Below are 22,008 nucleotides of genomic sequence, written 5' to 3' on the forward strand. Positions count from 1 at the left end.
CTCAACGGACCATCAGCTTTTGTGAAAAGTTCAAATAAAATATATCAACAGCGGTTCATGACTCCGTCAGGAGGTCACTCTGTCAGACGGCAAATTTGAGGAGAGGCCAGAACTCAGAGATCCCTGAGGTTACTCGGATTTACTGAGAGGACATCACACGTCTCCATTTGCTCGCAGCCGGGCCTGTGAATTGACTCAGTAAGCAGATTTCACACACCAACCAGGCACTGGGCAGTCGCCAGGGACCACAGGTGGCTGAATGGAAGGGAGCGCCTGTCCCCTCAGCCTCACGGGGACAAAAACCGAGCACCTAGAACTTGGGAGAACAGGGGCGCTGAGTCAGGAAGTGCCCTGCGGGGTGAGTTCTTCGGGGATGGGTTTTCCTTCTCTGATGGTTTCTCCCCTCACTATTCATGGCATCCTGGGGGCCTGGCACCTCAGCAGCGGGGTGACGCTGCCACTCTGGTTCCCATGGCAACTGAACTAGGACAGGAGGAACAAAAGGCTCTCCAAGGTCATTAGAGCAAAGGAGAGTGGAACGGAGAGAGCCGATCGCTGGGTACCTTCCCCCCCTTCTCACCGAAACACGGGCCCTCCATCAGCCCCATATGTCGGGGTCCCGGGCCTTTGGGGAGAAGGAGGCGCAGACCTGGAGGAACAGGTGGACGGCGCCGCCCACTGCTAAGTCCCCCACAGGACGCCACTGCTCCCCTGGCTGGGCCACTGGTCAGGCGCCCCCCAGGACGTCCCTCAGGAGGGGTGTCCCACCTGTGCCTGGCACCTGCTCCGGCCGGGGTGGGGGAGAAGGGGAGCCCCACGAATGCCAACAAACCCTGGGAGGCGGCCAGGTAGAGTCAGAGGGAGCTGGGGGCAGGGACCGGCCTGCTCAGCTCCCAGCCGCTGAAATCCTTCCCCTGAGGGCAGGATTCACAGCCGTCCCCTTGTCCCTGGCCCCGGGCAACGTGGGCACCACCTGTTCCATTCCAAGGTCTGGGATGACAATGACAGCATTTTTTCCCGTTGTGCTCAGTGTACGCGCAATACACAGGCTCTTTCACCCAAGGCACGGCTTGATTTGCTTAAGCTTCTGTGATATCAAAACACGTGTCAGAAAAGCATATGTTATCTGCCTTATGAAATAGTCCTTGAAGAAAAAATAAAGTCAGGGTCCCTGGTGAATAGACAAGTGCCTGGGCCCGGGGAAGAGCGAGCCGATCCACCCTGAGACCCTCCATTGAAAGCTCTCAGATTCAGGGACAGGGACAGACGGGGTCCTGTCACAGGTGAGAGCCAGACAGGACACTGTCCTGGGCCCGAGTGGGTGAGCGGGGATGGTAGCCACCCCTCCACCTCCCACTTCTTGCTCCCTCTACCTCCTTCCAGTCCTCTGCTCCCCGGTCCAGGGCAGCTGGCACCTCCTGGCCTCCAATGGCCCCCTGTGTGTCCTCCCCGCTGCCTGGACCCCCCTCCCCCCCCCGCCCCTTGTTCCCTCTCTCACACGAGTCTCCAGAGCAGTTCCATCTGGAATCAGGGCCTACTCCCCCCCAACTCCCTACCCCAGAGCCTGGCTCCTGGCAGGCCTACCTCAGCATCCATGACTGGCTCTTTCTGAGGCTGCTCTGCACACCAAGGTGCCCAAGGAAGAGGCCAGCGAAGGCCACCAGGCCCCTCCAGAGACGCACGGAGCAGCAGGGGCCATGCCCTCCAGGACAGAAGCTGAGATAATGGGACCACACACTTCAGGGTAAAAGGAACAGAGAGCCCGTCCTTTCCTACCCGCCCGTTTCCCGGCAGACACATTGGCCAGGGCAGCCAGTTTGTTGAACACGAAGCTACATGTATCATTTCTTAAAATCCCTCTGGCAACCTTCTGGAGTTCCTTCCCAATTTAATCAAGAGACCACCTAACCCAGAGGGAGTCTGCCCGGGGGAAAATGCAAGATCCTGGCTCAGGCGACCAGGAGAGATGGCCCAAGGTGACGGTGAGTCCGCCTTCTCGTGTGGACACAGCTCCCCATGGCCTGACTACTTCGCAGTTACCCCGTGGGATTCCAGCCCCTGCCGGGAAGGGAGACATCAGCTTCGGAACGAAGCATCATCCACTAAAGCTGTGGTCACAGGCAGGATCTTCATTTTTATTCCTAATACCTTTCCAACTTTCAGAGGTAGACGTAGGCGTGCACATTCCTTGCAAGAGTCTCCCATTTTGGAGCTCCGTGTTCTGGTCCCGGGGACTTTCTCACCGGCCCTGCTTGTGTTTCTCTATAGAGAAGGAAGCCTGGTGGGATGAGCACGCGCCGAGGAGAAATCCCAGGCTCTTCATTAAACCAGATCAGGCATCTTACCCTGAGGAACACTCCCGTGTGCTTCTCAAAATCTCATTTGCATTCTGAGAGATGTAATTCATACTTCCTTGTCGCGTTCCCAAAGCAAAAGTTATAATTATGCAATGAGTGGCTTTTGTCCAAAGATGTGTTCTTCTTTGTATCCCAAAGGGTGGGGGATGGAGAGGAGTGTGAGCTCTGCCCATGAGCGGCTCTGCTCCCATCCTTCCCCCAGCAGCCTGGGAGCAGCAGGTGGGGAGGGAGTCTCTGTCCTCCAGCAGCCTGGGAGCCTCCTGCATGCCCCCTACTGGGGATCGAGCCCCAAACCCACGCATGTTGCCCAGGACTTCTTGGCTCATAGATCAACGCTCAACCACTGAGCCACACCGGCCAGGTGAAAAGCTGTATTTTTAAAATGCTCTTCAGGGAATTCTGACGTGCGTCCAATGTGGGACCTTCCGCCGAGGTTCCAAAGTCCTGCCTAGACTTTGCATATGGAAATAGAGACACCGCATTCTAAATATGTTATACTATTTCCTTAAAATAGCAATAAATGCTCTTTGAGAATTTAGCAACACATAGTCTCCCCTTAGCAGGAAAGCAAAGCCCCGCTAGAGTTCTTTGGACAGATGGCACTTTTGTCTGGGTCCTGCATGTCACAGTTCAAACCTCACCTTCTTCTTTCTGTGCTGCCTCCAAAAAATAGCTCCTTCGATCAGTTCCCCGCGTTGGTGGCCAGGTCACCACGGGGACACTGCTCTGTGAGGTGGGGTGAGGAGGTGAGAAAGCAGCAGCCCATGGACTCACACAGAGGCCCCGTGAACCTGCCCATAAACAGAGCCTTGAGAATAAAAAGTGTGTCAACAGCACCACCTGGTGGCTGCTTCAAAATAAACTAGTTGGCATGGTTACCTGGATGGCTGAGCTTAGCAAAATAAAGTTTCCTCGAAGTTATTGTTGCCAATGACCTCTTTCTTCCTTTTTTTTTATTTTATCAGTTACAGCTCACATTCAATATTATTCTGTATTAATTTCAGGTGTGCAGCATAGCAGTTAGATGATCAGTTACGTTACAGTGTGGTCACCCCAATATTACAAGTACCCACCTGGCCCCAGACATAGTAATATATTATCAACCATATTCCCTATGCTGTGATTTACATCTCTGTGGCCATGCTGAAACTACCTATTTGTAATTCTTAATCCCTTCACCCTTTTTCATCCAGCCCCCCCCCCCCCCCACACACACACACTCTTTCTTAAATGTCATTCATTCATTCAGCAAACCTATCTGAGGACATACCATGTGCCAACCTCTCATGGAGCACACAAACTAGTGAAGAAATAGAGACAATTCGTAGATAAACCAATAAGTATAAAGAATGTCTGAGTGGGAAGTGCTACTTACAGAATGAAGAGGGTGATGCGAGTGTGTGGCTACGTCAGGATGGGTCCTCAAGGAAGTGGTGAGATCTTAATGAAGAGATGGGTCTCCCATCAGAACCTTCTAGGCAGAGAGGACAGCTTGTACGAGGAACCTGTGATGGGAACGGGCTTGGTATAAAGGGAAAAGAAATGGCCAGTGTCATCTGAATTCTAACAAGAGAGAATGAGAGACACAGAGAGAGAGAGGCAACAGAGAGAAGTCAGGGCTAGGCTGCTAGATCGAAGAGTTTGGGTTTAATTGTAAGTGCTATTGGGAGAGTTTGGATGGGGCAGGTGCCAGGACGGGGAGAGGGAGGAACGGTGCGCTGGCTCAGCAGTACAGCAGGTAGCTTCCAAATGACCCACAGGCCATGACGCCTTAGGATTTCACAAATACAACAGGACCTCCGCGGTGGGCGGGGCTCCAAATTTTATTCAAATTACGCACCCAGTGACTCAGTCCCGCCTGCCAAGCCTTGCTCAGTGTTACCCCTTGCGTCCACCATTTAGGATCCATGAGAACAAGTCTAAGTTCTTTCCCTCTGAGAGCGCTGCATATATTTAGGTTGACTCTCCTGCGTATCACTCCCTCCCACGCCTCCTCTCGTCACTGCAATGGGTCACAGATTAGCTGACTACGTTGCTGAGTCACCCAGGAGGAGCCGGAGCAGGTGAGCAGGTGCCTTCCCAGGTGCTAAGGCGGTCTTTGGACACACGTCACATTCTCTAAGATAGGGGACAAATGTGTCCATCTTTGCAAAGTGGACACATCCCAGTTGCCCTGGCCGGGTAGCTCTGTTGGTTAGAGCGTTGTCCCCATATGCCCAGGTTGGGGGCTCGATCTCTGGTCAGAGCAATACAAGAAGCAACCAGTGAGTATGTAAATAAGTGGAACAACAAACCAATGTTTCTCTCTCTCTTTTTCAAGTCAATAAATAAAAAAAATTTTTTTTTGCCCTAACTGGTTTGGCTCAGTGGATAGAGTGTCGGCCTGCAGACTGAGGGGTCCCAGGTTCAATTCCAGTCAAGGGCATGTACCTTGTTTGTGGGCACATCCCCAGTAGGGGGTGTGCAGGAGGCAGCTTATTGATGTTTCTCTCTTATTGATGTTTCTGACTCTCTATCTCTCTCCCTTCCTCTCCAAAAAAAAATAAATAAAATATATTAAATAAATAAATAAATAAATAAATAAATAAAAATTTTAAAAGGAAAGATCCCAGATAGCCAAAAAGATTACCTTAAAATAGGAGGTCACGGTATTAGCATGCTATCCTGGACTACCCATTTGCAGTGTCGCAAAATAATTTTTTAGTCCAACATTGGATGCTTTTGCCTAGCCCCTAGGAAGCTACTCTACATGTTTTAATTGGTTAGTTTATTCTTTTGTTTTAAATATATATTTTTATTGATTTCAGAGAGGAAGGGAAAGGGAGACAGAAGCATCAGTGATGAGAGAGAATCATTGATTGGCCGCCTCCTGCACACCCCACACTGGGAATCCAGGCCACAACCTGGGCATGTGCCCTGACTGGGAATCGAACCATGACCTCCTGGTTCAAAGGTCAATGCTCAACCACTGAGCCACGCTGGCCGGACCAGTTAGTTTATTCTTAAGTAAAGGTTCATAAAAATCAAAAGAGTCCAGACCGCCTCTGGCACCCTCAGAATCATAAACTCTGGTAGGGAGAGAACCACTCCCCACCATGATCAGTGTAAGACACTAGCTAAGTGGCATCGAGAGGACCAGCGAGGGAAAGAAGGGCCAGGCCACCAGGAAGCCCAGAGCCTTGGCAATGACATTCAGAGTTCTCCAGGCTCCTGGGGTCTTAGAGTCCCAGGCACTTTACCCTGAGGGGTCTGGGTAACATCAGGGAGGTCATTTCCTACACTTCCATCGACTTCCTTTAAAACTCATATCACTTAGAGAAGGAGATGATGCAGGAACTGACTCATTTAGCTTTCCCTGCATTCCACCAGCCCTTGGTACACAGATTACTGCGTATATTGGCTGAAAACTATTCAAGCCTTATGTTTGTCTTCTCTGGAAGAAAACGGTACATTGCATCTTGTCAGGCCCCCACCCTCACATGCACTGCGGGGTGGGCCTGAGTGTGGAGAGAAAGTCACTCCTGGACACATGGCTCTCCATTCCTTTCCTCCCAGGAACTCTCCTTCACTTCTTTCCAAACACTTTTCAAAACTGACCTCCTTGAACAAGAAGTTCTGACTAATCCCAGCAGTGTCTAGTCGCGCTAGCTGGTGAATGTAGATATGCTGAGCCTACTTGCTTCCCTTTGGGGGCCAGCGACCAACACCAGTGTCCCGAAGTGCTTGCCACACAGGACAGCAGACCGGACAAGCGGTGCTGGCTTCGTCCACCCGCCGAAGGAAGATAACCCGCTATATTCCAGCGTCCAAGCCCAGGGTCTCCCAGCCCCTGCTTCCCATCGTTACCTGGATAAGAGACTCCTTTGCTCATTCATTCAACAAGTACGGGTGCGCACGTTATGCTAGAGTGCTGTTTAGGGCACTAGGGTATTCCGGGAAACAGGACCTCATCCTGTCCTCTTGGCGTTCACATCCTACAGGAGATACGGACATTACACATCACAGAGGGAGTGGATGGAGAGCGAGGGGAGACGCTGTTTCAGAAAGGTGGTCAAGAGAAGTCTTTTCAGCCCGGCTGGTGTGGCTCAGTGGTTGAGCGTCAATCTATGAACCAGGAGGTCACGGTGCCATTCCCGGTCAGGTCACATGCCTGGGTTGCAGGCTGGGTGCCCATGTGGGGCGTGCAGGAGGCAGCTGATCAATGATTCGCTCTCATCATTGATGTTTCTCTCTCTCTCACTCTCCCTTCCTCTCGGAAGTCAATAAAAATATTAAAAAAATAAAAATAAAGAGAAGCCTTTCCTAAGCTGTTGACATCTGGGCAAAGGCTAAAAGCGAGGGGCAGCCGGGTAAACGCCCGAGACCCGAGCCTCGAGGGGGAGGACCGTCAGTGGGAAGGCGAAGGCGGAGTGTATGGAGCTGCTTGGCATTTGCGGAGGAATGAGGATCCCAATGAGGCCGGAGTGACGGGGAAAGGGGAGTGTGCTGTATTGACTCAAGCAGCACTCCTGGCACCCCTGCCCCTCACAGGCCTTCCTCCATCCCTCTGGACCTGGAGCAAGACACTCTCTCTTTTACATTCCAAAACCTTTTTCCAAATTGTGATCAGAAACATTTAGGTGCAGGGCCAATGTCCTGCCACCGTGTAGCACACCCAAAAGTGACCCCTCGCCAGGCATCTGCCAGCACTCCACGGCCCTGGATTATTCTCCCCCCCCCCCCACCCCCCAGAACTATTTGTTGGTCCTTGATCTTGTCTAGGGGGCGGGGTGGGGGGTGGGGGGAAGGAGCGGCTAGCAGTCTCCCACGCCAGGACATGATTGTCGATAATCAAGGTGCGTGGAAGGAGCTGGGTGTAGAGCTAAGGGGCGTGGCACCCGTCAGTGCAGCCCCCACCCCGCCCCCGCCGCCCCGGTCAGCTCTCCTCCCGGGCACTCGGCAGCCCGCACTGCTCTTGCCCCTTCCCTGCGGTGGGGCGGGGCCTCGGGACCAGGTCCGGCTTGTGCGCTCTGCGCAGGGACAACCCGTATCACTTCTGGGCTACAAGATGCACAAGGCCGTCCTGTGCTCCCCCGCTCGCCACAGCGTCCCAGGGACGTGTTCCAGATGCCGTACCTGATGGATGGGGAGCCACCCTCTGCCCAGGCCGCACGGAAGACGCTACCCCGGAGTCCCCTGCACCTGCTGCAGACTCGGATTGAGCAGGAGACACCTTCCGTGTGTGTGTGTGTGTGTGTGTGTGTGTGTGTGTGTGTGTGTGTTAAGATACTGACATTTGGGTTGGCATTTTGGTGTCGTTGCTGCAGCATGAACCCAGACTGTTCTGATCGGGAAGAATTGACTTCCCTGCAGAATAGGGTCCTCCTTGCCCTTATTTTAGGGGTTCACGGCCTTCGAAGGTCCACTCTGGGCAGCAGCAGAGCAGAAAGCAAAACCGCAGGCTCCGGACTCAGAGGGCTGGGCCTGGACCTCATGCTCTCTGTAGCAAAGGTCTTGCCATCACGGTGCCCTCTGGCTCTCATCCCTGCCAAGTTCACTGATGTTTCTCTCTCTCCTCTTCTTCCCCCCACACATCAGCAGGCCCATCTTCCCTGTCTAACTCACCACCCGCCTATATGACCTTTTCATCAGTTATCATCATCATCGGTAACCCCACACCCTGGAAATGGCACATACAGTGCCGCATTCTCTGGCCTCTACTTAATGAAAGCAGCTAACACAGTGGGGGGCGGGGGAGGTGGCTTTGGCCTGGATCCCACCTACCTGGGGTATGAACTCAAGCACGTACCTTCACCTTCCTGGGCCTCGGTTGCTGTATCTGTACAATGGCAACAAAAGCAGTAATGCTGCTTTGCCTAATGGTTAGGAAGACCGAGTTCCTATTAGTGTATGTCACACACTTAGAATGGCCTGGATAATTGGTGGATAAATTGGTACCGCCAGCACTGGTAGCTATTATCAATGCAATCACCACACTCTCCCCTCCCGATAAGCGTTTTGCTTGAACAGATCGTGAGTCAGGAAAAAGGTGTGTAAGAGTAACGGGAAAGCCCTGATTAGCTACTGTAAGTTTACCCATGGAGAGGAGAGTGATCTCACCTGCCGGGAGCAGCTGCCTCAGCAGAGAAGGGTCTCTCAGAGGCTCGATGCCCACGGCCCTGAGCCGCAGTCAGCAGGCCAAGGGAATGCAATGGAAAGAACATGTCTAATCCGGAGCGTGGGCATTGCTCGGTGCTGCTCTCAGTGCTATCCACATAAAGGTTTCCGCTGAGTAACTGCAGCGTATTTTTATTTATTTTTTAAAAAAATGTTTTTATTGATTTTGAGAGAGGAAGGGAGAGGGATAGAGAAACTTCGATGAGAGAGAAACACCTTTGATCAGCTGCCTCCTGCACGCCCCCCTAGTAGGGATTGAGGCCGCAGCCCGGGCACGTGCCCTGACCTGGAATCCAGCCAGTGACCTCTTGGTTCCTAAGTCGACGCCCGACCACTGAGCCACACCAGCCGGGCACCTGCAACATGTTTTTAGAAAGCAGGGGTTTCCCTAACTCTGAGTCATGCTGCGTCCCACTGGGAAGTCTCATGTCAACCCCTGAACCATGTCTCACACCTCCTTGCCAAGGCTCTTCCTGCAAAAAGTACCTCAACTGTGTTAAACTTCAGCTTTGCAGGAAGGTTAACTCGACTGACTAAATTCTTGGTGATGTAGCTGCATAAGCATCATCTAACCCTTTTCTTTAACTGCTGTGCGGTCTTGCACCATTTCAAAGTACAAGTCCTGGCTACCTTGAACGGGCACTTGCTCTCCGGAGGAGCCCTTTAGAAACATGGATTATCTCACTTAGTCCTCCAAGCTACCCTACGCAGCAGGTACTATTATTATTTCCCTTTTAAAGATGGAAAAGCCATGGCTTAGTAAGAGTTTTAGGAATCCTTGCGCAAGGTTGAATTCAGCAAGGGTTTTAGAATTAGTAAGCGGCAGTCACATGCAACTCTCCATTGGCAAGCCGTCTTTTATTAGAGCGGGAACTTGGGTCCAGCACGCTCGGCCCGACTTGGCTCCAGAACTCACACCTGCGTGACAGTGGCAGACTTTCACCTCTGCACCCTGGCCTCACCCATGAATTAGGAGAAACAAGAGTCAATCAATGTTGGGGAGTCAGTGCAGGAAGTTGGACTGTGATGGGGAGGCGGTGCTACTTCAAAATGTGCCTTTCCGCATAGCACCAGACGATTAAAGTCGCCAACCCCACCGCGGCACCTGTCGCCAATCACTCAAGGATGCACGTTAAGAGGCATGAACTACATTTCCATCAGGTGTGACGGAAATTTGGCGATGAAATAGTTGGCAATGGAAATGAGAGGCCAAGAAAATTCAGAAGACAACACAGTGGGAATGTCACCCACGTCTTTTCTTCAGTCCCATCTGAGCAGTTTCCACAGGGACACGTTCAGGTCTGGGAGTGATTACCTAGGGCGGGTGTTACGTCTATGCTTACGGTCAGGAGTGTGGGGTGCAGGGGTAGCTGCCCAGGGTCACCTGGACCACAGGCAATATCCCCTATTTCTGGCAAAAAGGGAAACACTCTTAATACTTTTAGAATGAAGAACAGTTTGTCATTTATGACTTCCGGTAAGAAAATTAGTGTTTCCATGGCATCCTATCGAAGAGGTGTGTGTGTGTGTTTTCCCTTCCAAAAATCCTGGTTGATTCAGAAATGTTTCCTTTTTGAGAACCTGGCACAGGAATGCGCTCAGGAGCCCGCCAGGCAGCTGGGCTACTCCCTGCACTTGCCCGACTCACGCACCTTGTGTGGCTTGGCCACCAACCAGCTGGCCAGCGGGGAGCAAGTGGAAGAGGTGGTTCTTGTCTGGTCCCTGAACTCTGATAAGCAATCAGGATCCAAGATGCTCTGTGGGAATCTAGACACATGCCTGTTATTCAGAATCCCGTCTGGAGGATCCTGAGCTATGAAGCCAACTGCTTCCTGGGGGCGGCCAGCTCTGAGCCAGGTGGCGGTAGGAGTGCCAGGGTTCCCCAGGGCAGCCCAGTGAGATTGAGTCCTCTCAGCTCCAAGATGCTGTTTGACCTGGGAAAATCACCCCATCTAGTTTGTTACCATCCATATTAGGTTAAAAAGGAAGCACACACAAAGAAGTCTGTTTTAACCTGAAATAATTTTGTTGATATTTTGAATTGCGTTCAAGTGGGACATTTGCTTGAAACCACAGAATTCTCCGTCTGGATGATCATAGTACAAAAACCCTTCTCTGCCCCCCGCACCCACCCCGCACCCGCCCCCAAATCCAAAACAAAACCCCAAACCCACAACTCAACTTCAAATGAGTTTTAAAGAAATGAGACTCTAAATATTTACATATGGATCGAGAAATAAATCACAAAACTATTTACAAAAATACACAAGCCGTATATGCAGTAACAATTTACACGGGTTCACAAAAATATTAAAACATAAAAAAAAACCACTATATAAATTAAAATTAAGGAACGCAAAAGTGTGGTCTACAACGTCCTAGGATGCTTCTCTCATGCAGGTCATGGTTGAAAAATCAGGTTTTGCTACCTCAGAATCTACACTGTCAACCAACCATTTTAATCTCTGAACACTTGACAGTCCACATCGGACAAGGCAGAGCCCGCACACTCTGCGTGTCTTGCACAGTTAACACACCATCCCCAGCGTTTCCGGCACACACAGCACTGACAGTCACATGCCTCGAACCACTGGGGAGTAACCTCCTGACATACGCTTGCTTTCATCATCACTTCCTTACACACCCTGCTCAGGTAACGCTTTGCCGACACTGGATGGGTGGTGGGCAGGGCAGGGGACAGGCGTGTGGCCTTGGCAGGCTCCCTCGTTAGCAGAAGGGGCAGACTTCAAATTCACATTGTGTGCATCCGCTGCCGCCTCCGATGTGTGAACCGCCTCTCCGCCCCCTCCACACTCTGTCCAGACGAGCCCTAGAATTTTCAACCTGACCCTAACGTTTTCTAAAAATGCTCTCTGTCATTATAAACATGTGCAGGCCTCCCCGTGGGGCCGTCCAGGGATTGCGTTTTAAAAGGAAACTGAAGACAGTAAGCAATAAGGCTCAGATGAAATTTAGTGACAAGAGAATGGCGCCTCTGGGGCTGTTAGCAACGTCTCTGGCCAGACACCCGGGGAATATTGATTTCGACCCAACCAAACAGACTGGCACCAGGATCTTGCCAAAGATAAAACCTGGAGAGAGGATTATGAGAATCCCAATAGAAATATGGGTTTGATGCATAAGGCAGCTCCATTTCCTTGATCAGAATGCTCCACGCCACCGTTGGAAAGGAACCATCCTTCATCACACTCTCTGGGAAGTCGCACAGGCGGACTATACTGAGGTAACCCGGCTCACAGTGATTTGCCATCCGATTTCTACCCGACGGTATTAGAAAGGGAAAGACACAGGCAACGTCCCTTAAATAACAAACTCCGAAGTTAAGGCTGTTTCTACACACAGGAAGTGAAACAACGCTAGACTGTACCTAGAGTTCGTGTTTCACACTCATACCGGTAATTTGAGTCATTTTTTTCTGTAATCAAAATATTTACCTGATATTTCTGAGCCCATAGGACACGAGTAAAATAACTGCTTTGAGGAATTGACCTTACTGTTTATAAAAGACTTCGGTCGCAGGAGAAATTGTGCGTGACCACAAATCCACGAATTATTAAGACTGGACGGAGGGATTTTCAGCCACGCCCTTCTGGACTCACATCCTTCTAAATCCTTTTTCTTTTTTACTAAAAATAATATATATATATATATATCGCTTTAGGAGAACAAACGGTGTGAAATGTTTTACCAGGATGACACTTTACCAAATATTGAGGGGAAAAAACTGTCATTAAAGCCATCCTTGTCCTCGTCACAGCAGCTCTCTCCGATGGCCATGCTGCCGGGAGAACACAGGGCCGTGTGATCACAAAGGGCAATGGGCTGCCTACTTGATAAAAAGATGGTTAAAGTAAAAAATAAAACGAAACCAGTGCCAAAGACCAAGCGCCTGTCACAGCACCCGCGGTTCATGTACCGAGCGGGAGCCGGCCAGGTTGCCTAACGGACGCTGGGCCAGGCGGGTCTGCACCTTTAACGGGAAGGCCCGCGGCCCGCAGGCCTCCTCACAGATCGATCTCGGGGTTTCTTCTACCAGGATCCTGACGGAATCCCTCTGATCAATTCTGGGGCAACAAAGGAAAACCTTACAGAGTATGCTCACATATAAATCAACGTGTCATTCTTAAAACTTTATTTCTTTGCCTAAATATAAACCCTTAAAATGCAGTCACACGTGTTATTTTTTTGTTTTTATTAAATAAAAAAGGAACTGGCATGACTCCTAATCTTTATACAAATTCACAGCAATCATAGCAGCATAAATTTAGCCTCTTCAAAGATTTCTTCCTTTGCTCTAAATACAAGTTAATTCCAAGTTTTATAAAAGCCAGAGCAGCGACCATCCAGTGAATGGAATGAAAGCCCCCAGGGGTGAATGTATAAAAATCAAGTGTTACTAAGAGTCCTGGAATGAAATGACAATCGAAACGCGTCCCGGTAAAGGCAGGACTGCCTCGCTCGCCTGTCGCGCGCGATCGGGGCGAGTTGAGAAAATGGAATTGCGTTGGGCTGGAGAGGTGCCTAGTCCAACTCGAGTCAGGAATGAGTGCAACTTTCTAAAGAGAGTTGTGGGTGCCGGGCACGTGTAACATGCCCACGGAGTTATCAGAATGGTACCGGAAATGCTGGTGTCGATGGCAGTTACAGTAGACTGTGATAGCAGAGGGAGTGAGCAAACAGCACGCCATCCCTCAGAGCAGCAACGTAACCGCCCAGGATGCCCACGGTGAAACGGGGCTGTGTACTGCACCGTTGTTGCAGGTTTACGAACAGGTATTACATGGCTACTTTAAGTGTCCCCAGGAAACCTGCAGTCAGAAACAGAAATTAACGTGTAAGTTTGCCATCATGATCAATTGTGTGTTTGTCTAGTCAAACCATGCTGGGGGTCGTTTCCATTTTTAATGAAAAAAAAAAAGTTGCTTTAGGGAAACAAATGGTGTGAAACGTTTTACTAGGGTTACAAGTCATTAACTCTTCTTAAGAGAAACAGTAACTGAAGGCGGAAGGGCACACTGGAAGCAGGGACAGAGCGCTCTGGTGCTAACAGCGCCCCCTGGCGCCCGCCTGAGAATGTCTGACTCTGCCCCTGACCATGCCTTCCCCTGGGATCTGAGCCTGTTCTTCCGGGAGCTGAGACACACCCCTGAGGAATAAGGATGCGCAGGACATGGGGCAGCCTGGGCCTACATGGTTTGACTCTTTACAACGACTCTACTAAACGCTTAGTCTTACTTCCTGTATGTTTTAGTCGGAATCTGCTAAATGTTCAGCTGACCTAGCTGAAGGATCAGGGGGGTTTTCTCTGTTGGAATTGAACACGAGACGGGGAGAATGACATGACAACTGGGTGCCAGCCTGAGCCAGCGACACGGGCCCTGGAGATGTCGGTAGGAATGCAAAAGGAAACGGATGGCAACTGCTCTGAAATATACGGCCGACACCAGGAAGGACAAAGCCACATTCAAACGCAGGTCCAGGCAGTCAGTCCTCAGGCTCATACGGATGCGCGTGAGGTGGCGACAGGCTCTCTCCGAGGTTGTCAACACCGTGCTTTACAACCACTCAGATCTCGTCTAGTGACAAAGCGAGTCCTTAGAGGCGGAAATGGAACAGGAAGGGGAGAAGGGTGGCGATTGATTTTTCTTACTATGTTTTGTTTTTGAATGTGGTTGGGGGGGGTTGTAGCTTTTTTCTTTTTTCTCTTTTTTAAATCTTTTTTGGTTACTGAAAAAAATAGAACAGTCCACTGTCCAGCAGAGGCTGCTTCAACTCTATTGCTCTCGGGGCTCATTCCGCGTGGACCTGGGTTTCGGGGTGCTGCAGGGACAGCTCCGCGGGCAGGAAGGCGCCCTGCCCCAGCGCGGTGGCATAGGTCCTGCTCTGCGGGTGGGCAAAGCCAGGGGGCAGGTAGGCCCCCATGGCTCCTCCCACGAAGCCTCCTCGCTGGAGCTGGGGCGGGGAGTGGTAGCCCTCCAGGTTGTCGTACTGGGACACGGTGGCCAGGCTGCCCTGGCGCCGGCCGTGCGCTGGGTACTGGCACAGCTCCCCGCTCTGGGTGTGATGGAGCTTCAGGCTGTGGCTCCGCTCCGGCTTCGGGGGTGGGACCGAGGCCTGGCCGAGTGGCTCCTCCTCCGGGTAGCAGTCTCGGGGGTGTTTGTCTGGGGCGGGGGGCTGCCTGCCCCGAGGCCTCTCCAGCTCTTTGCAGAGCCTCCCCTCTTTGTGGTTCAGACGCAAAGACTCGGGGCCCATGGTCATGTACTTCCCTCCGGAGTTATGGTAGCTGGCGGGCTCACAGGTGTCCGGACTCCCTTTGGCCCCATAATCTAAGTGGCCGGCCCCCTGGGGGTGAGGGGGCCCGCTCTTCGGCTCGCACAGGTGCCTATGGCTTGCTTCCTGGTGTGCCCTGTGCTCCGGGAGGCCGCAGCCCGGGTCGTGGAGCTTGCGGTTCCTGAGGCTGCTCTGCTTCTGCGGGAGGGACGGTTTCTCCGGCTGCCCGTTGCCGTGCCCACCGTGGTAATGGGCCCTGTCCAGCTCGGCCTCCGGGTGCTTCCTGTAGAAGGGGTCGCCGCCCTCGGGGCTGAGGGCCTTCCCCGGGGGCCGGGCCTCCTTCCCCTCGGCCACGGAGAGAAGTCCAGTTTTCCCAGGATCGGATTTGCTGCGCAGGTGGATGACATAGAGCCCCCCCGGCTCGTCCTGCAGGGCCGGGCTCATGTTGTCGTACTGGGACATGACGGGCCCCTTCACCTTCTGCCGGGCCCGGCTCTCCCTGCGGATGGACTGCATGCGGTACTTCTCCATGTCCTCGAAGTCCCACGAGGTGTACGTGTGCTTCCCGTCGGCGGCCGGGGGCATGCCGATGACACCGTGGTCATTACCGGAGAAATAGCCGGTCACGGTGGCCCGGGGCCGGGGCTGCAGCCCGGCGTACCCGTACAGGCTCTTCCCCTGCAGCCGAGGGTTGTGGAAGGCGAAGTCGCGGCTGGGCAGGCGGTGCAGGGGCCGCAGCTGCACGGTGCCGTAGGCGTCCACGTCGCACAGGGCGCCGTCGGGGCTGTAGTAGGAGCCGGAGGAGCTGGAGTAGGGGCTGTACCGGTAGTGCACCCGGCCGTTCTCAAAGTAAGGCTGCAGCTGCGTGACGTGGTAGTCCGAGCGGGCCTGGGAGGCCGGGTATGGCTTGTACTGGTACAGGGGCCTCGGGCAGTAGGCCGGCTCGTCATCGGGGGGAACCTCCGTCCGGGAGATGGGGACAGAGCGGATCATGGCAGCCGGGGGGGTGTGGAGAGACTGTACCCTCCGGATGGTGGGGTACGGGTCTTCTGGGTAGCAACCGCCCCGAACAGATGAGCTCAGAGAAGACACGTACTCGACCCGGCCGCACGGCTTGGAGTGGTGTCCGGATGCACTTCTGCCGGGGGCCACGTAGGTGTTGTAACGGGGACCCACGGAGGCTGGCGGCTCGGACCGGGCCCCGTAGGCGTGGTGCGGCTCCAGGCCGCTGTGATGGGGCGGCACGCTCTGGGCGCGGTACTGGCAGTTTGGAGTCAGACTGAAATGCACACAGTTTTCTGGACCGAAGGGCTCGGGAGTGACATCGGGCCTCGTGAAGGTGGCGTAAGCGGCTTTCGGAGGCGCGTGCTTCGGCTGCGGGGCGGGAAGTGGCAAAGGCAAGACATCATCCCCGGCGGCCGAGGCGAAGGGGTGGTAACTGGCGCCGCCGGCCGCCTCCGCGCCACCGCAGTGGATGGCGGCCGCGACTTTGCTCTCCATCGTCCGGGTGGGGGGCACGGGGGCCGGGAAGCCACAGGGGCCGTGCACGGGGGCGGACTCCGCACGCAGATGCAGTGGGGGCGCGCGGGGACCTTCCCGCAGCTTTTCGGGGAGGCCCGGCTGGGCAGCAGGACACACAGTGGGGGCAGAGGCGGGACACGGAGCGGCAGCCCCGCCTTCACCGACGAGGCCGGGAGGGGGGTCGTCTGCGGCCCTGGGTTCCTGCGGCCTCTCCGGAGTGGGCACTACTCCCAGGACCTACGGAGAAATGAGGACAGCGTGAGTGTTCTCCGTGCTCCCCGCTGTGGAGTCAGCACCATCACCCTGTAACTCACAAGCTGAGGCTACGCGGAGAGCAGCTTAACTCCCCCAGCCACACGGTCGTGCTGGCCAGGACAGCAGGCCACCCTGTCCCCACAACCAGGACACGGCCCGCAGGGCCACCTGGCGGAGTGGCCACCTCCATCGTGAGGACTGTTCTAGCTGGTGATGGGTATGAAAGTGAGATGAGGTTGCCTGTGACGTTGTCTTAACGTGCAGACCAAAACAGAGGTTTAATCGAGTAACAGCCACGCTTAAAAACACATGCTGACTCTCTGCCCAGCTCAGGCTCACCAGCAGCAGAAACATTTTGCTCAACAAAGAGAGGGGTTCTCTCTGGAGAGATGTTTGAAGTGAGGAGCTGTAAGCCCCAGGGGGCACTGAACTCCAGCAGGTACCGACCGCCCCCTCTGCCTTCGACCCGACCTGGGGTGGCCGCAGAGGCCAGGGCTGCAAACACCCCGCCTTGAGATGCAGCTGTAGACACAGCGTCCTCCACGGAAGACTAGACAATAATTCAAGGTGATCCCAATACACCCGGGGCATTTTTTTTTAAAATATGAGAAAATTAGGACAAAACCTTAGCATTTTGCATACAACGTTCTCTCATCGAAATGGGTGCTCACTCGATTGCAGAACCTGCTGCTTCATGTTGAGAAAATAACCTCACTCTTCTAAAAAGCCTTCAAGGCAGCACGCCTTACACACCTCCTGAGACTAAAGCGCCGGTATGGGGCGGACGGGAATAACCAGCAGGTGAGGTTCAGTGACTTGCCCGAGGTCACGATGAGTCAGTGCCGGGGCCGGGAGAACCAGGGCAGCCCTGATACCCGAAGCCCCGTCTGACTCACTATCACCTCTGGTATCGCTCTGAAGAAACGACCCGGAGGCTGGCGGGAGGCAGCAGCGGGCAGACGTGGTTAGGCCACGGTCGTTGTGTAACTGCTCCTTCCTGAGAAAAACCAGCAAGGAGGAAAAGGCAGATCCCAACCTCCAAGGGGAAACGCTTCCTGAAAACCCGCCCGAGGACTGGAAAACAGACTCCGTGTCTGACTCCAAGACCACACCCCCTGCTGAAGAGGGACAGACCTTTGCAAAGTGCATTTCCTTCCCTTCAGTCTCCCCCGTCTTACCTTGTGGGAATTATTTAACCCTGCGCAGGCTGTTGCTGGCACCTGCCCCACAGCTGGTGACGGCTCTGCTGGTCTCTGGGAAGGAGGTGCGGGAAGGGGCCGGTGGGTTCTGTGCGGACGCTGGAGGGTGGCGGCGGCAAAATCCGCCGCGGTGGGCTGCTCCGCCGGGTCCCAGCAGGCTTCCCAGGCGCCTGTGTCAGCCGCCGTCGTCATCGTTGTCGTCATCACATAAGCCAGGCCGGCTGTGCCGACAGGCTCCTCGGGGGACCCAGGAGGGCAGGGTTTGTCTCTAGAGGGTGTGGGAGATTTGTCAGTGAGTTGTGAGGGCTGATGGGGCTGATCCACACTTGCACTGAGATAAGAAGGCGGCTGATCTCCGCTGTAGAAGTAAACTTGAGTCTGGTCCTGATCCGCGAAGGAGACGGTCGGCCCGGTGGTCTTCCCCGGCTGGTCTTCCCGGAAACTGATGTGCTCATCAGACTGCGAGTCTGTTAAGGGACCTGCAGTGGTTCTGGCCTGGTCTGGGTCCCCAGGTGCACAGGCTCGATGGGGCTGGAAGTCGGCCTGGCAGGGCTGCTGCCCGGACTCGGGGGCGCTGGCGTGGGCTGGGTGCCCGGCGGTGGCCGGGTCGGGCAGGAGCTGGTGGCCGCTCCCGGATGCGTGGTTCGGGAGGAGGAAGTGCTCTGCGGGCCCATCGGCGGGGACACAGGCTTTGTCCAGAGTCCCGTGAGGGTGGTAAACAGGCAGCTGCTCTTCGGCTGCAGCCACTGCCGCGTCTCCATAGCTCACAGGAGCGGACTGGCAAGCGCCCGGTCTCTTCAGCGACTGCGTCGAGGCTTGCTGTGCGGACTCGGCCAACGCCAGCGCCAACAGGCGGGCAACGTTTTTCGGAGGCGGTGGCGGTGGGATAAGAGACACTGAACTGACAGGCATGGCCTCCTGAGGGGGGTCATGGGTAACTGCTCCTGGTGGGAAATTGGGAGAAAAAATGAGAGTGAAAAGGCAGCTTGTTATCCCATCTATGGAAAGTCAACACTCCCCGTTTGGGCCCTAAAAAAACAGGGGCCTTCCATATTTCAAAATGGCAATCCACGATCTTCCGTCCCACATGCAACATCTGCCGCAGAAACATCTGGTTCGGAGGAACACTGACACCGCGAGAGGGTGAGGCCTGCCCCTCCTCGTGAGCTGCTACAACAAGCAGGTCCCCCACGTGGCTCAGGCAAGATGGCTTAGAACACAAGCTCCACGCGCTTGCGGATGGCTTAGGATGGTTGTGCCGGTGGAGGCTGGCTGCTTAACGTGGAAGGCTAACATACAGGCATTTTACAAGAAGAGAAAACAGAATCAAGAGCTACGAAGTTGTGCAAAAAATATCCATGGATTCTGACTGTCCAAAGAGACCCGCGGACTCTATGGAGTCGGACACAGGACCACCGGCCCTTCGCGGGTCTTGTTTGATTTTAGTGTAAGGCTTGGAGCACTCAGCACCACCCGGAACCGCATTCTCTTTGACTAAAGGGCAGGTGTGAAGTGAATCTCTCCCTGACAAGGCACAGGCGGCACATGGGCATGAAGATCCTGTTCAGCTTAAAGAAAGAGTGGAGGAAAGCAAACGGTACCTGTCTGAGCCTGTCCAGAAGGTACAGCCTTACTCTGACCGTCGGACACGCATGGCTCCTCCTTCTCCTGTCCCGGCGCCTCTACCTCTGCGGCCGCTGCCACCGCCACCGCCAGGCCTGGGGGCTGGACTCCAGGCTCACATCCTTCCAGGGCCTCCCTCTCGTTTGCCTTCACCTTTCCTACCTGGGGAGGGGAGCTAGTTCCGACGGCACTTTCGTCCACACCTGTGTGCCAGGTGGGAGGAGATCGGGTCTGGGCTGCCGTGGCGGAGGCCATGGCGGAGGTCGTGGTGGAGGCTGTGGCGGAGGCCATGGCGGAGGCCGTGGTGGAGGCCGCACTGATGACTTCTGACACCCGGGGGGGGAGGGTCACTGAAATGGGCTCAGATATGTTCATAGATGGTGATTTGCCTAATTTCCGTCCGATTTTTGGCGAGAACGCGTAGACAACCTTCTCCGTGAAGGAGGACGGCTTGGCGGACTTCTCCTCGCTCGGGCTCAAGTCCAGGGTGAAGAAGGGACTCGGGGTCTCCCGCAGAGGAGACATGGGCTCAGAACTGGCAGTGCTGCCCGGGGTCTGGGCCCGGCTGCCGCCGGCTTCCGAGTCCCTTTTGTTTGCACTTGGCTTATCCTTGGGGTATCCCGTGGGGGAGTCTAAGAAGGCAGCACCGCTCTCCGGGCCCTCGGCCTCAGCCTTCGGGGGGCTGCACTGAAACGACATGGGGTCGAAATCCAGGCTGGCCACGCCCATGTCCGGCGGGCTCAGGTCCACATCCTCGGCCGAAGGGGGCGACACCAGGGCTGGGATGTGGAGCAGCCCCATGTCCTCCTCGCTCTCGTTGTCGTGGGGCAGGTTGTCGTAGGAATTGCAGCGGTTCCCCAGCATTTCTCCGTTGAAAGAGGCGCTCAGGGCGTCGCTGCTGGAGCGCGGTCTCCTGGGCCGGAACAGCTTGGAGTCACCTGGTGAACGGACAACAGTCTCTCAGTGTGAACGTCACAGCGGCACCCCCACTGCTCACCTACCGAGGACACGCGGGGAAAGGAAAGGGCACATCTCCTTTTCTTATGGGTAACTGCCTCTTGGGGCTCACAGATGGGGCCCCCAAGCCAAATGTTCAAGGACACGCACCTCTGACATGATGGGAGGGAGAAGGCGGCGGTTGTCGATTTCCGTCGGAAAAGGACTCAGAGCTGCCAGGTTCTACCACTCGTCTAACACTGACTTTTGTTGTGACTTTAGGCGAGTTTTTTTATTTCTTTTTGTCTTATTTTATCACTGACCTCACACATGACTTCTGAGGCAAAGTCAATCACTTTATTTTTATTATTTATTTTTAAAATACATTTTATGGATTTCAAAGAGGAAGGGAGAGGGAGAGAGAGATAGAAACATTAATGATGAGTTGATGGGCTGCCTCCTGCACGCCCCCTACTAGGGATCAAGCCTGAAACCCGGGCACGTGGCCCTGACAGGGAATCGAACCGTGCCCTCCCAGGGGTCAATGTTCAACCACTGAGCCACACCGGCCGGGTGGAATCATTCACTTTAAATAGTACTTTGGATACACAGCAGCAAAAGAGGTTTTTGTTTAGAGGGAAAAATTCTCATAACCCCCAAATTTCTAAAAATTAACTTCTCAGTTTAAAAAATCCCTACAATCCTATAAAGTCTTAACATCTATTTAGTAAGGGATTCCTTTCAGATACTTCAACAAAAGTAATTTCCTTTTCCCCCCTTAAGAGCGGGCTTAAGGCAGGCAGTCCTCGAAAGTGGTGGAGGCCTCTGCAGATCGCACAGTTTGATGCCATTGCCAAGCACCCCCCTGACAGAAGTCCTCTATCTCAGCATTCGATTACAATGGTGAGAGCTGCCAGAGTGAACATGTACCACCGAGAGGCAGAAACTGTCTTAATAAAAATACTCGCTAATGCACTGGCCACGTGTAAAATGAATCCCTGCTTGAAAATTACCTTCTGCTTAATCCTAGCATCTACCCAGCCCACTACACTGCTCTGTGAAGCACTCTCTTAACTAAAGTGAAATGGAAAATCCTGCAAAACCTACAAGATGTGGGACACCCAACTACAGTGACATGTGAGGACTTGCTGAATCACAGCACAGTCACTGGCCAGTGAGGAGGTGCCCTCAGGACAGTTAGTAAAGGAAGATGAGAAGGCTGATAGGACATCCCAGGATACCTCTAAAGAGCACGAATTGGGCATCAACAGACTAAGGAAAACCCCTGGGCAATTAGAGTGGCTCTTGATTATTTTCTTAAAAGGGCTGTCTTTACAACCTGCCGCCTTCTTTACGAACTCTTTTCTAAAGGATTAGAAGCCAAAGATGACGTCAAGGATGTCCTACTTGCCATTATGTGGTTTTGTCAAAAATTATATTTCCCTCCTAGTCAACAATGAAGGAGTGCTTTGTTCATTCTGAAAATCAGTGGCAACTATAACCCGACTGTAGACAGAAGCTAAAACTTATGTTCATAACCTGTTAGTTTTGCTTTTCAAGTTACAATCCACCCTTTCTGCATGATTTAGCATACAACTCAGGTCCCCATTTTAAGCAGATTCACTTTACGTTGCCTTCTCCTGATAAGATTATCCTCCATAACTGATCTG

The 22,008-nt window shown here is 53.6% G+C and overlaps 1 protein-coding gene across 1 annotated transcript in view; it reads right to left on the reverse strand.

Moving 5' to 3' along the window:
- Positions 1 to 14,206: 14,206 nt before the first annotated feature.
- Positions 14,207 to 22,008, reverse strand: part of ARHGAP32 (Rho GTPase activating protein 32) — a 104,523-nt gene continuing 96,721 nt past the window's right edge. Inside the window, exons 21-23 of the mRNA XM_081113980.1 lie at positions 19,381 to 20,340; positions 17,759 to 18,723; positions 14,207 to 16,562 (exon numbers count right to left, since the gene is read on the reverse strand). Coding sequence (XP_080970106.1) covers positions 14,325 to 16,562; positions 17,759 to 18,723; positions 19,381 to 20,340 — 4,163 coding nt within the window. The 3' untranslated portion in view covers positions 14,207 to 14,324. The remainder of the gene's footprint in view (positions 16,563 to 17,758; positions 18,724 to 19,380; positions 20,341 to 22,008) is intronic.

The sequence above is a fragment of the Myotis nattereri genome (assembly GCF_964212035.1).
Source record: "Myotis nattereri genome assembly, chromosome: 19".
Taxonomy (NCBI): Eukaryota; Metazoa; Chordata; class Mammalia; order Chiroptera; family Vespertilionidae; genus Myotis; species Myotis nattereri.